Source organism: Pelophylax lessonae (assembly GCF_965119305.1).
Source record: "Pelophylax lessonae genome assembly, chromosome: 7".
Classification (NCBI taxonomy): domain Eukaryota; kingdom Metazoa; phylum Chordata; class Amphibia; order Anura; family Ranidae; genus Pelophylax; species Pelophylax lessonae.
Window position 1 is genome coordinate 60,259,040 of NC_138774.1, and position 13,592 is coordinate 60,272,631.

At 44.3% G+C, this 13,592-nt stretch overlaps 1 protein-coding gene across 1 annotated transcript in view; it reads right to left on the reverse strand.

The window, feature by feature from the left end:
* The window catches only part of DXO (decapping exoribonuclease), a 28,911-nt gene extending 21,511 nt beyond the window's left edge, over positions 1-7,400 (reverse strand). The window contains exon 1 of the mRNA XM_082264598.1: positions 7,326-7,400. Coding sequence (XP_082120724.1) covers positions 7,326-7,344 — 19 coding nt within the window. The 5' untranslated portion in view covers positions 7,345-7,400. The remainder of the gene's footprint in view (positions 1-7,325) is intronic.
* Positions 7,401-13,592: the final 6,192 nt, after the last annotated feature.

Genomic DNA, 13,592 nt, shown 5'->3' on the forward strand with positions numbered 1-13,592 from the left:
CCTAATAAAGAAACTAAAAAGAAACTAAAGGACTATATAGGATTCTCCAATAAGGAGTTCTCAAAAAACCCCCGAGAAAACATCTTTGATATGCCTGACTACTAGGCACACCAATAACATCCCTCATGGAAAAACACTGTGGGTAATTCTCACATTATTACTGCTGTTAAAACTATTTTCTTTGTTTATATATATATATATATAACTATATGTTTTGTAATAATTATTGCTTTTTATTTTCAATATATACACTTTGTTTCAAAATGGCAAAACATCTCCATCCTCAGATCTGCTCCCGGCACGGTAAGCCCCTGTTCTAATAGACAGGGGCTGCTAATGAGACCGGAAGGGTTAACTGTCATCTTCCCATCTGACCGCGGTCAGACGATTCCGAGCCTCTCTCTCCGTGTCGGCGGCCGCAAGTCAGACTGGTCCATACTGCGCGCGCATCACCCAGGCGCCTGCGCAGTATGGGGATGCCACGTCACTGACTAATAAAGCCAAGTACGTGCAGCGCTAACCGCGCATGCGCGAACGGCTTTAAAAGGCCGGGGAGCCGATGTCTCTCCTCACTTCCCTCCAGGCGAGGGAACAGGACGGACGCCGACCTACAGCTCTGGAAGAAGATCACTCACACCATTTCTCTTCAATAAAAACGTAAGTTATATGGATCTCATTGATCCATACAAAACCATTTGAAGTCACTAATAAATATTGCAAAAATACACCCATTGATGTAAAAGCACTGAAACCATCCACATGTACTCTTCTAGAAACGTTATATGAGGAAAGAGCTGCATCCTACCTGTGGCGCTGAAAAACACCTCTCCCTCCTTTACTTGGCAAAAGTAAGTTTACAATGGGCATTTAAAGTGGAGTTCCACCCAAAAGTGGAACTTCCGCTTTAGGGAGTCCTGACCCCCCGACATGCCACATTTGGCATGTCATTTTTTGGGGGGGGGAGCGGGTACCTAGTTTTGACAGGTACCCGCTCCCACTTCCGCTCGGAGCGCCGCGGCGCCCTGAGCGGAAGTTCTCCTCTCCCCCTCCCTCCCTGCAATCTTCTGGGACACGTCAGAGGTCCCAGAAGATTGCCGGCCAATCACGGCGCGCAGCGCGACTCGCGCATGCGCAGTGGGCACCCGGCTGTGAAGCCGCAAACTGTAACAGCCGGGTGCCCACAGCAGTGATGCCGGCGCCGTGGGAGAGGATCGAGGCTTCCGGCGGCCGCATCGCTGGACCGTTGGACAGGTGAGTAAATGGCTGGAACTCCGCTTTAAAGACCCACAAGAGCTACCTCACAGCATTGATACAAATTATATTATAAACTGGATGCAAGAAGCATCCTAACAAAATATACATATGATCTTTCTAGAATGAACTTCCTATGACAGTGCTGCAAGCCATTGGGTTACGCTTATATGGACGTGTATACTTAATCTGTCAGTAAATGAACAACTAAAATTATACGGTAGAAAACACCAAAATACAAATTAAACATATATATATATATACAATATATATTTTTCCAGACCAAGGTACACTACGGTTCCTTGCTGCAGTTGCTGAGGATACAGAGAAAGCTTTTTTGCTGAAACAAAGTAAAACTATGTATGTACAAATACCCTATTTCCTTTTATTCATTTATTTTTGAAACTTTAATTATATGTATATTTGCAATAACGGAAATGTTATTGTTTATACATTACAGCTGGGTGACAAAAAAACTCTTTGAAAAAGGCGATTAACAGCCGAAACGCGTCAGAACTCGGATGAACTCTATGAACCATCTTTTCCTGGAAATTCTACAGGAAAACACAGAGATTATACTCCGATTTATGTCACAAGTTACCACACATGTCACAGATTCACTAGAATCTCTCTTTTTGTTCAATCACATTGGGCCTATACCCAAACACTAATGTTCACAATATTGAGATGTATGTTTATATGTATATAACAGAATAAACCCCAATTATTTTATTTCTTGAATTTAATTTACTAATTGCCCACAAAGTCCCAAATTTTGGCTTGAGACACCAAAAAACCCCCTACTCTTCAAACAATGGGCCTCAGGATCTCATGTGGGCCGCATGTTACAAGAGATGGTCAGAGATTGCGGACAGCATGGTGCAAGAGATGGTCAGAGATTGCGGACAGCATGGTGCAAGAGATGGTCAGAGATTGCAGGCACGGTGCAAGAGCTGGTCAGAGATTGCAGGCACGGTGCAAGAGCTGGTCAGAGATTGCAGGCACGGTGCAAGAGCTGGTCAGAGATTGCAGGCACGGTGCAAGAGCTGGTCAGAGATTGCAGGCACGGTGCAAGAGATGGTCAGAGACTGCAGACACGGTGCAAGAGATGGTCAGAGACTGCAGACACGGTGCAAGAGATGGTCAGAGACTGCAGACATGATACAAGAGATGGACAGAGACTGCAGACATGATACAAGAGATGGTCAGAGACTGCAGACATGATACAAGAGATGGTCAGAGACTGCAGACATGGTGCAAGAGATGGTCAGAGACTGCAGACATGATACAAGAGATGGACAGAGACTGCAGACATGATACAAGAGATGGTCAGAGACTGCAGACATGATACAAGAGATGGACAGAGACTGCAGACATGATACAAGAGATGGTCAGAGACTGCAGACATGATACAAGAGAGGGTCAGAGACTGCAGACATGCTGCAGGAGACAGTCAAACTGTGAACATGCTTCAGTAGACAGCCATAAACTGGAGACATATTACATTAAACTGCTAGAAACCTTTGCTATTAAAATGGAATTCTGCAGGGGCCCTGAGAGCTGAACAAAAAGTGCGAAAGGGCTGCATGTGGCCCCCAGCTAGGCACCAGGGCTTCGATACTTTTACGGACAGACATCCAATTTTCATGCAAATAAAAACAATACAAATTTTTAGCCTGAAAATTGCTTATAGCATGGAAAACTATATATATTTTTTCCCTGAAAGCAAAGCTGTAAAATAAAAAAAGATGGTAGTTGCAACTTTAATGACATCACATATTAGCGCAAATCAAACCTATACCTTTTATTTAAAAATTACATTAAACTTAGTGCATCTCTAAGAATTATTTTCCAGTTTTAGATAGAGTAGGGAAAAGTTAAGTTTTTGTTGATGTCCGGATCCCCGCTATAGAGATTCACCCCTCTATTTGTACTGAGGACTACTATCATCTAAAAAGAAAGAAGAAATTCAAGATTATGGAATTGTCCCCAGAACATGAGCGAAGAGGAAATCTTCCCTGCTCTGTGGACAATTAAGATAAAAAGGGGGGTGGGGGGCAATTCCCAGAACTTTGAAAAATGTCCTATAACTTCCTGTTGCATCTCTGGGACAGGATGTGAAAAGAAATTTCTCTAATGGTAAACAGACAGCAAAAATATCCTGTCTGGGGCTCTGACCATGATCTACTCTATACAAGAAAAAAAGTTCAGGCTTTAAATATTTAATTTAATATTTAGTTCACACAAAATCTCCCATTTTCTTTTTTTTTCTTAACCACTTTACCGCTGCTCACGTTGATACTACTGCGGCAATGTGGCTCTTGTTTTTTTTTTTTTTTTTAAAGCCCGTGGTGTGTGAAACACACTCAAAAGACTTACACCCGGTGCATAAAAAAGTGCACACACGCAAACGTGAACACACAAAAAGTGCACAAGGCGTACACACATGGCCCTCCTCCGAAGAGGAAGGGCCCTGACCCTGATCCCCCGGGGCGCGAAGCTCCTGACAGGGACTGAGGTACTCACTTAGGTCCACCCAGCCGAAGCCGGGCAGACCCCATTCTTCAGGGGGACTGCCGAAACAGCCCACCCCGAGTACTAGGTAGGGCTCCCCCGAAGGGAGACCCCATGGGAGAGGGCGAACTAAGCCAAAAGGCCATATCCACCCCCTCCCAAGACTTACAGGGCAGGCCCGAGGACCTACGCCATCCAAGTCGTGCAAGTGACAAAACAACCAAAAAGGGACATACGTGAACACACAAACAAAGAAAGAACAGAGTGGGGAAAAGGGAAGTGGAGAAGTGCTGGGTAGTGCCTAAGTGCAAGACCTCGGCAGGCCCCCCGGCCAGGAATAAAAAATTCCTCTGGTGTTGGCCAAAAGGCCCACCCCAAGAGGCAGGTGCTTGAAAAAGTGTGATGGTGCAGTGACCAAGGTGCCACAAAAACTCAGGTGAGCTGCCCCTCACCAGTGAGATTGAGGCACCCCTGGGCTGCCACCCCAGGGGCACGTACACCACGGGCTTTTTCGGTCTCAGCTCCTGGCCAGACCCAGTGTAGCCCTTCCTGTCAGGAGGCCAGGAATGCAGACAGCTCGGGGAGAGCCCGACCTCGAGGGTATAGAAAATGGCCCCCTTCTAGCCAAATTCACCCAAGAGGGAAGGCCCTTCCCCTCACCATCCGCACTCCCACCAATTACATCCAGGAGCAGTACTAACCGTGGTCGCCCGGCTTTCCCACTCCCTTCAAACTGACAGGGGCGGACCCATTCAAATCAGGAAGGCATTGGAACCGTCCGGCTTTCTCTGGTTTGGCCTACTCCGGTCCTCCAGTTACGCCCAGAGCGCCCCGGTATACTTCGGCCACCACCGATACTAACCTTCAGGTTCCATTCCAACACTGATAAGAACAGATACTACACTTGATCTTAGCCAAAAGGCCGAGAAGCGATTGTGGCTCTTGTAGGTCTGACGACGTAGACCTACGTGGGCAGACCCTCCCACCTTCTAGGCGGCGCGCGCGCGCCGCCAGAGGCTCGCTCCCGCTGTATTCAGTCACAGCGAGAGTCGGGCCAGGGGAGGAGCGGCGGGGATCGCCACTGCTCTTCCCCGATCGTCGGGGAATCGAGTGTGGAGATCCGCCCGCTTGTGTAAACAGAGTGGGCGGATCTCCTAAGTGACAGACAGTGACAGATTGCAGGGTTCAGCATAGCTGAACCCTCGATCTGTCCTTGTGTCACTCAGTCACCTCCCCCCCCACACGTTAGTAAGCACCAGGCATACATTAACCCCTCCCTCTCCAATAAAATTAACCTAACCCCTTCACTGCCAGTGTCATTTTTACAGTAACAGTGCATATGTATAGCACTGATTACTGCAGTAATGTCACTGGTACCCCCAAAAGTGTCAAAAATGTAAGTCAGGGGTCTGATCTGTCCGCCGCAATGTCGCAGTCCCGCAAAAAAAAAAAAAAAAAAAAAAAAAATCGCAGATCGCCACCATTACTTGTTAAAAAAAAAAACACCAAAAATGACAGAAATCTTTCCCTTAGTTAGTAAACGCAATAACTTTTGCGCAAACCAATCAAAATACGCTTATTGCGATTTTTTTTTACCAAACATAGGTAGCAGAAAACAAATTGGCCAAAAATTTTAAAAAAATTTAGATTTTTACATTTTTTTGGGGGGGAATTTCATATAAAAAAAGTGAAAAATATTGTTATTTTTTCAAAATTTACGCTCTTTTTTTGTTTATAGCGCAAAAAGTAAAAATCGCACAGGTGATCAAATACCACCAAAAGAAAGCTCTGTTTGTGAGAAAAAAAAAGGACGTCAATTGAATTTGGGTACAGCGTCGCACGATCGCGCAATTGTCAGTTAAATTCGCACAGCGCCGAATCGCAAAAAGTGGCCTGGACGTAAGACAGCAAAATCCTCCGGTGGTAAAGTGGTTAAATGTAAAAAACTGAAACTGTGTCAAAAAAATGATCACTGACAATATTAAAGTGGGAGTAAATTCCCATGTATGGTTTTTACCTAAGGTACTGTAAATATCTCCTAAGCGTACAGGAAATATTTACTTTAGATGCAGTTGGTGAAGTCACCGCCACATGAGTTCTGAAGGGACGGCATACCTGTGCTATTCCTTTAGAGCAGGGGTCTTCAAACTACGGCCCTCCAGCTGTTGCGGAACTACACATCCCATAAGGCCTTGTAAAACTCTGACATTCACAGACATGATTAGGCATGATGGGAATTGTAGTTCCTGAACAACTGGAGGGCCATAGTTTGAAGACCCCTGCTTTAGAGCCATGCTGTAAACAGCGACTCTGTGCGCATGTGTGCGAGTGACGTCATTGCTAGCCCAGCCAATCTGATAGCTGAAGCTCGCGAAACCAAAAAAAAAAAAAAAGAAGACAGGGTGATGATGGAAGCGCCTTCAGCGGTGACTTGATGTCCGCCAGCACCCGCCAATGCTGCGGTACACAGGCAGAGCGGCGGTCTGTCTATGTAAACAAGGCAGATAGCCGTTCTGTCAGTACAGAAGGCATGGATCCTGTGTCTCTGCTAAGCAGGGCCACCAATCCATGCCTTCTTTTAGTACAAGCACCTCCCCCACAGTAGCAAAGCACACAGTTAACCCTTTGATCGCCCCTGATGTTTAACCCCTTCTCAGCCAGTGTCATTAGTACAGTGACAGTGCACATTTTTTAGCACTGATCCCTGTATTAGAGTCAATGGTCCTAAAAAAAAAAGTGTCAGTTAGTGTCCGGACTGCCTGCCGCAATATCGCAGTCCCGCTAGAAGTCGCTAATCGCCGTCATGACTAGCAAAAAATAAATAAAAATAACCCACAGTTTGTAGACGCAATAACTTTTGCGCAAACAAATAAAGATACGCGTATTGGGTTTTTTTTTTTTTTTTTTTTTTTAACTAAAAATATGTAGCAGAATACATATTGGCCTAAATTGATGAATAAATTCGATTTTTTACATTTTTTTATTGGATATATTTTATAGCAGAAAGTGAAAAATATTGTTTTGTTTTTTTTCAAAACTGTCGGCTTTTTTTGTTTATAGCGCAAAAAATAAAAACCGCAGGAGGTGATCAAATACCGCCAACAGAAAGCTCTACGTGTGGGGAAAAAAGACATTGATTTTATTTGGGTACAGCGTCGCATGACCGCGCAATTGTCAGGCAAAGTAACACAGTGCCCGAACAACAAAAAAATGGCCTGGCCATGAAGGGGGGGGGGGGGGGGTAAATCTTCTGGAGGTCAAATGGTTAACAAAATCTTTCCAGCCCATCAGTGTAGAGCTGACCCCCCCTCCTCTGTGTATAATCATTGACTAGAATGTTGTCACCTCACTCACTACACACAATGAGAGTGCTGAAACCAAGCACAGCCAGACACACAATAAACAGATAGGAGACAGATCAGACACAGCAGCCAGCACACATCCTCCTATAACACGGTGACAGGCCCTCTGTAATGACTGTACGAAGCTGCAGGCCCTGCAGTGTATATATACCAATCTCCTGCCCCTAAATCACAGCTACGACCATTACCAAACCCCACCTTCTCCATTGTCCTCCATCCTTCTTCTGTTTATGTTTCACTTCTATCGTGACGTCCAATAAGAGGCGCCGGAAGTTCCTCCTATCACTAGAGACCCACTTCCTGCTTTTGCTCGCTACCAGAGGCTCCATTTTGTTGTCGTCTATTCCCTTAGCTTTCTATTGAGCAGCGGTCTCCAAGAACATGGCGGGTCATACTGGGGCAGCTGTGCATTTAGGAGACGTCTCTCATTGCTGAGTTGGAGACTGGAGAAGGAGGTAGACAGGAGGAAGTGCTGGTAAGTGTTGGCTGTAGATGTGGAGGTTGCTTCTCTGTTTTTTTTTAATTTATATCTATTGTACCTTATTTGGTGATTGTTATAGGGAGACTTCCTTTCTACATACAACGTTATAGATATACAATATGTTCTCATACATTCTACTGGGTGTGATGTCATAATGGAATACAGAGTCATTAGAATGTTTGTAAAGCTATTAGGAAAAAAAAAAAAAAAAAAATATATATATATATATATATATATATATATATATATATATATATACACACAATATAACAGTTATGTATACTCCATAATGACATCACATACAATCTAATGAAAAATAAATACAAATAATAATATATGTTAACCTAATAAGCATATATTCTCTAATGACAAGGGATGATGAGCTCAGGCAGGATCAGACTAGGCTCTGAGCCCCCCCAATGTGTGAGCCCCCCCCCCCCCCCCAGGGAACTGTCACCTGTGCTGGTTAATCATCTGTTCCTCACCCGTCAGCTGTACGTATACAAGGGCTATGTGATGATCGACCAGCACAGGTGACAGCTGTGGGCTCAGAGCCTTGTCTGAACTTGCCTGAGCTAATCCAAAAACTAAATATATTCTTCAACTACTTGAAAACCTGGCTTTTTTTTAATTTAATTTTAAAATATTACCTATAACCCCCAAACATTATATATATATATATATATATATATATATATATATATATATATATATATATATATATATATATAATTTTTTATAGCAGAGACCCCTAGGGAATGTCGATAGTTGCACTTTTTTGTTACACTGTATTTGCACAGCGGTTTTGGAAAAAAAAATAACACTTTAATGGATTAAAAAACAAAACACAATAAGTTACCCCAATTTTCTTTGTATATGAAAGATGATGTTACGCCTAGGGATGCACCGATCCGATATTCGGATTGGATATCGGTGCCGATATGGCCATTTTAGATGGATCGGGGGATCCAATCCATCTAAAATCCGCTGGCCGATCCGGTTTTTGCTTGGTAACGGCTCAGCCGTCCCTTACTAGGTGCAGTAGTAGTATGGGATGACCGATCCACTGGCCGATCCGGTTTTTGCTTGGTAACGGCTCAGCCGTCCCTTACTAGGTGCAGTAGTAGTATGGGATGACGGATCCACTGGCCGATCCGGTTTTTGCTTGTTAACGGCTCAGCCGTCCCTTACTAGGTGCAGTAGTAGTATGGGATGACCGATCCACTGGCCGATCCGGTTTTTGCTTGTTAACGGCTCAGCCGTCCCTTACTAGGTGCAGTAGTAGTATGGGATGACCGATCCACTGGCCGATCCGGTTTTTGCTTGGTAACGGCTCAGCCGTCCCTTACTAGGTGCAGTAGTAGTATGGGATGACCGATCCACTGGCCGATCCGGTTTTTGCTTGGTAACGGCTCAGCCGTCCCTTACTAGGTGCAGTAGTAGTATGGGATGACCGATCCACTGGCCGATCCGGTTTTTGCTTGGTAACGGCTCAGCCGTCCCTTACTAGGTGCAGTAGTAGTATGGGATGACCGATCCACTGGCCGATCCGGTTTTTGCTTGGTAACGGCTCAGCCGTCCCTTACTAGGTGCAGTAGTAGTATGGGATGACCGATCCACTGGCCGATCCGGTTTTTGCTTGGTAACGGCTCAGCCGTCCCTTACTAGGTGCAGTAGTAGTATGGGATGACCGATCCACTGGCCGATCCGGTTTTTGCTTGGTAACGGCTCAGCCGTCTCTTACTAGGTGCAGTAGTAGTATGGGATGGGAGCCGCTACTTCCTGTATAGGTCCGGCTCACAGGCGGGATGATATCAGATGCACTCTGCCTGTGAATGGAGGAGCCGTACACATGAAGCAGCGGCTTTGCTCTGTACTGCAGCCGCTTGCTTTGTGTGTAGCTCCGGATCGGTATCGGCGATTTCACAACGCCAGATATCGGTATCGGGTCCAAAAAAGTCGGATCGGTGCATCCCTAGTTACACCGAGTAAATTGATCCCGAATATATCATGTATTTCTTCTTTTTCTTTTTACACTGTCCCTTTTTTAATTTTTTTTTATTTTTTTTTATCCCTTTTTATTTCTATTGCAAGGAATGTAAACACCCCTTCTACAGCCCTGTCCAGCTCTCCTAGAGTAACTGCCTGTCTCCTGGAATCTCCTCTATGCTCTTGAGACTGTGCTGGGAGACACAGCAAACCTGGCAGTGGCACGTATTGATGTGCTATCCTGGAGCAGATGGACTGCCTGTGCAACCTCTATAGGGTCCAGATATCATCTCATGCTACCAGCAGTGACACTGACCCTAGACAAATGCAAAACTAGTGAAAAACAGTCAGAAAAGATGAGTAGGGGAAAAAAATGTCAGTGGCCTCCACCTGTAAAACTATTCCTGTTTTGGAGGTCATCTCATTGTTGTCCATCTAATGCACCTGTTAATTTTAAACAGCTGAAACTGATTAACAACCCCCTCTGCTACTTAACTGACCAGATCAATATCCTGGGGGTTTAATTGACTTGATGCTATACTCTGATTAAAAAGTGTTCCTTTAATTCCCAAAATGCATTGTGCTGTTGGCTGAAAATGAGTGACCGGAATCTGGAGCACTGGATTACCATCATATTTTGCGTGAAAATGTGTGGGTGAAACTTTAGCTTTCCTACAACAGGTTTTTGGTGAACATTCCATGAAGAAATCAAGTGTTTTTAAATGGTTTTAAATGGTCTATAGCAGAATGATGGCTGGTCGGGGGCTCCATTGTCCTGACTGGACATCATATGACTTCCTCCAGAACAAGCCTCTGTGCGTGACCCTGGGGACACGCAGCGTGGCGATCAGTGGTGTGGTGTGTCGCCTGGACACACCACATCTCCGATCACAGTACAGAGCCTAAGACATAGGCTCTTTATCACGTAAACAGCTGTGTCCAATCCCAGCTGATCACAGTGTAAGTAGGAAGTGTTGGTTATCGGCAATCCTCTTATCATGCTGACAGGGCGTAAATGGATAAGAACCCCCCCCTGTCGGGGGGTCTGCGCTGATAATCAGTGCAGCCCCATCAGCGATGCCCCATTCCTGCCAGTGCCCCCCCAGTGATGCCCATCAGTGGCACCTTTCAGTGCTCATTTGTGCTGCATATCAGTGCCCATCAGTGCTGCATAATAATGCCCGTTGGAGCAGCCTCATCAGAGCACATCAGTGAAGGAGAAAAATTACTTATTTACAAAATTTTGTAACGGAAACTAGGAAAAAAAAATATTTTTTCAAGATTTTTAGTATTTTTTTTGTGTTTAGAAAAAGATAAAAAAAAACAAGTGATAATAAATTACCACCAAAAAAAAAAAGCTCTATCTGTCTAAAAAAAAAAAAAAGATAAAAATGTTGTTTGGGTACAGCATTGCATGACCGCGCGATTGTCATTCGAAGTGCAACAGCACTGAAAGCTGAAAATTGGCCTGGGCAGGAAGGGGGTGAAAGTGCCCGGTAATGAAGTGGTTAAGGAGGGGTTGGACGATGTCGACTCCACAATGATGCAAGAAGTGGGCCAACAAAAAAAAAATGCAAAGGACGGATGCCAATGTGGACAGAGTGCGAACCCTCCCACGCTCAGATCAAAGGTTGAGTGTGCGAATGATTCACAAGGGGACTACTTTGAAGGTGACAACAGCCACTAGTTGTTGTCACAAACATTTATTTTTTAGTCCATTCTAGGAATTAAATTGTCACACCTCATAGTCATTAGATAATATGTATTGTCATTCTCAACTAGGATTCCTCTGGAAATCTTCTCAGTGACATCAATGATCCTAGCTGTCTATAAGGGGGAATTTTTTTCTCACTGACTGCCAATGTAAGGAGCGTTCTTCCCACTGACTATCACGCTAATGTTTCCTGATTTGTAGATACAGGCATACCCCATTTTACGTACACTCGCAAGTACAGACACAGCTTGGTCAGCTTGGCATGGCACTACTGCCAGTTTTTAACATTGGAGTCTATGGGAAATCTTAGTCGGCTTGGTAAGGCACTTCTCACTGTCTAACATTGGCGTCTAATCTATGGGAAATCTTGGTCTGCTTGACATGGCACTGCTCCCGACCATAAGTGACAGGGACACCAAACTTAGCACCGAGAGGGAACCCAGGACTACAACATTTGTTGGCCAGGCAGCTTGCCTAGGTAATCTACCATGTCAAAGTCCGGGGTCCCTTTAACTTGCTCCCCAAGTTTGGTGTCCTTGTTACTTATGGTTTGGGAGTAGTGCCATGTCAAGCCGATCAAGATTTCCTATAGCGATAGTGTATTTACATGCATTGAGAAGTGAAAAAAGGTATTGCTTCACTTGAAGTACATTTTCATTTTACATACAGTGCCTTGCGAAAATATTCGGCCCCCTTGAACTTTGCAACCTTTTGCCACGTTTCAGGCTTCAAACATAAAGATATAAAACTGTAATTTTTTGTGAAGAATCAACAACAAGTGGGACACAATCATGAAGTGGAACGAAATTTATTGGATATTTCAAACTTTGTTAACAAATAAAAAACTGAAAAATTGGGCGTGCAAAATTATTCAGCCCCTTTACTTTCAGTGCAGCAAACTCTCTCCAGAAGTTCAGTGAGGATCTCTGAATGATCCAATGTTGACCTAAATGACTAATGATGATAAATGGAATCCACCTGTGTGTAATCAAGTCTCCGTATAAGTGCACCTGCACTGTGATAGTCTCAGAGGTCCGTTTAAAGCGCAGAGAGCATCATGAAGAACAAGGAACACACCAGGCAGGTCCGAGATACTGTTGTGGAGAAGTTTAAAGCCCGATTTGGATACAAAAAGATTTCCCAAGCTTTAAACATCCCAAGGAGCACTGTGCAAGCGATAATATTGAAATGGAAGGAGTATCAGACCACTGCAAATCTACGAAGACCTGGCCGTCCTTCTAAACTTTCAGCTCATACAAGGAGAAGACTGATCAGAGATGCAGCCAAGAGGCCCACAATCACTCTGGATGAACTGCAGAGATCTACAGCTGAGATGGGAGACTCTGTCCATAGGACAACAATGAGTCGTATACTGCACAAATCTGGCCTTTATGGAAGAGTGGCAAGAAGAAAGCCATTTCTTAAAGATATCCATAAAAAGTGTCCGTTAATGTTTGCCACAAGCCACCTGGGAGACACACCAAACATGTGGAAGAAGGTGCTCTGGTCAGATGAAACCAAAATCAAACTTTTTGGCAACAATGCAAAACGTTATGTTTGGCGTAAAAGCAACACAGCTCATCACCCTGAACACACCATCCCCACTGCCAAACATGGTGGTGGCAGCATCATGGTTTGGGCCTGCTTTTCTTCAGCAGGGACAGGGAAGATGGTTAAAATTGATGGGAAAATGGATGAAGCCAAATAAGGACCATTCTGGAAGAAAACCTGATGGAGTCTGCAAAAGACCTGAGACTGGGATGGAGATTTGTCTTCCAACAAGACAATGATCTAAAACATAAAGCAAAATCTACAATGGAATGGTTCACAAATAAACATATCCAGGTGTTAGAATGGCCAAGTCAAAGTCCAGACCTGAATCCAATTGAGAATCTGTGGAAAGAACTGAAAACTGCTGTTCACAAACGCTCTCCATCCAACCTCACTGAGCTTGAGCTGTTTTGCAAGGAGGAATGGGCAAAAATTTCAGTCTCTGGATGTGCAAAACTGATAGAGACATACCCCAAGCGACTTACAGCTGCAATCGCAGCAAAAGGCGGCACTACAAAGTATTAACTTAAGGGGGCTGAATAATTTTGCACGCCCAATTTTTCAGTTTTTTATTTGTTAAAAAAGTTTGAAATATCCAATAAATTTCGTTCCACTTCATGATTGTGTCCCACTTGTTGTTGATTCTTCACAAAAAAATTACAGTTTTATATCTTTATGTTTGAAGCCTGAAATGTGGCAAAAGGTCGCAAAGTTCAAGGGGGCCGAATAC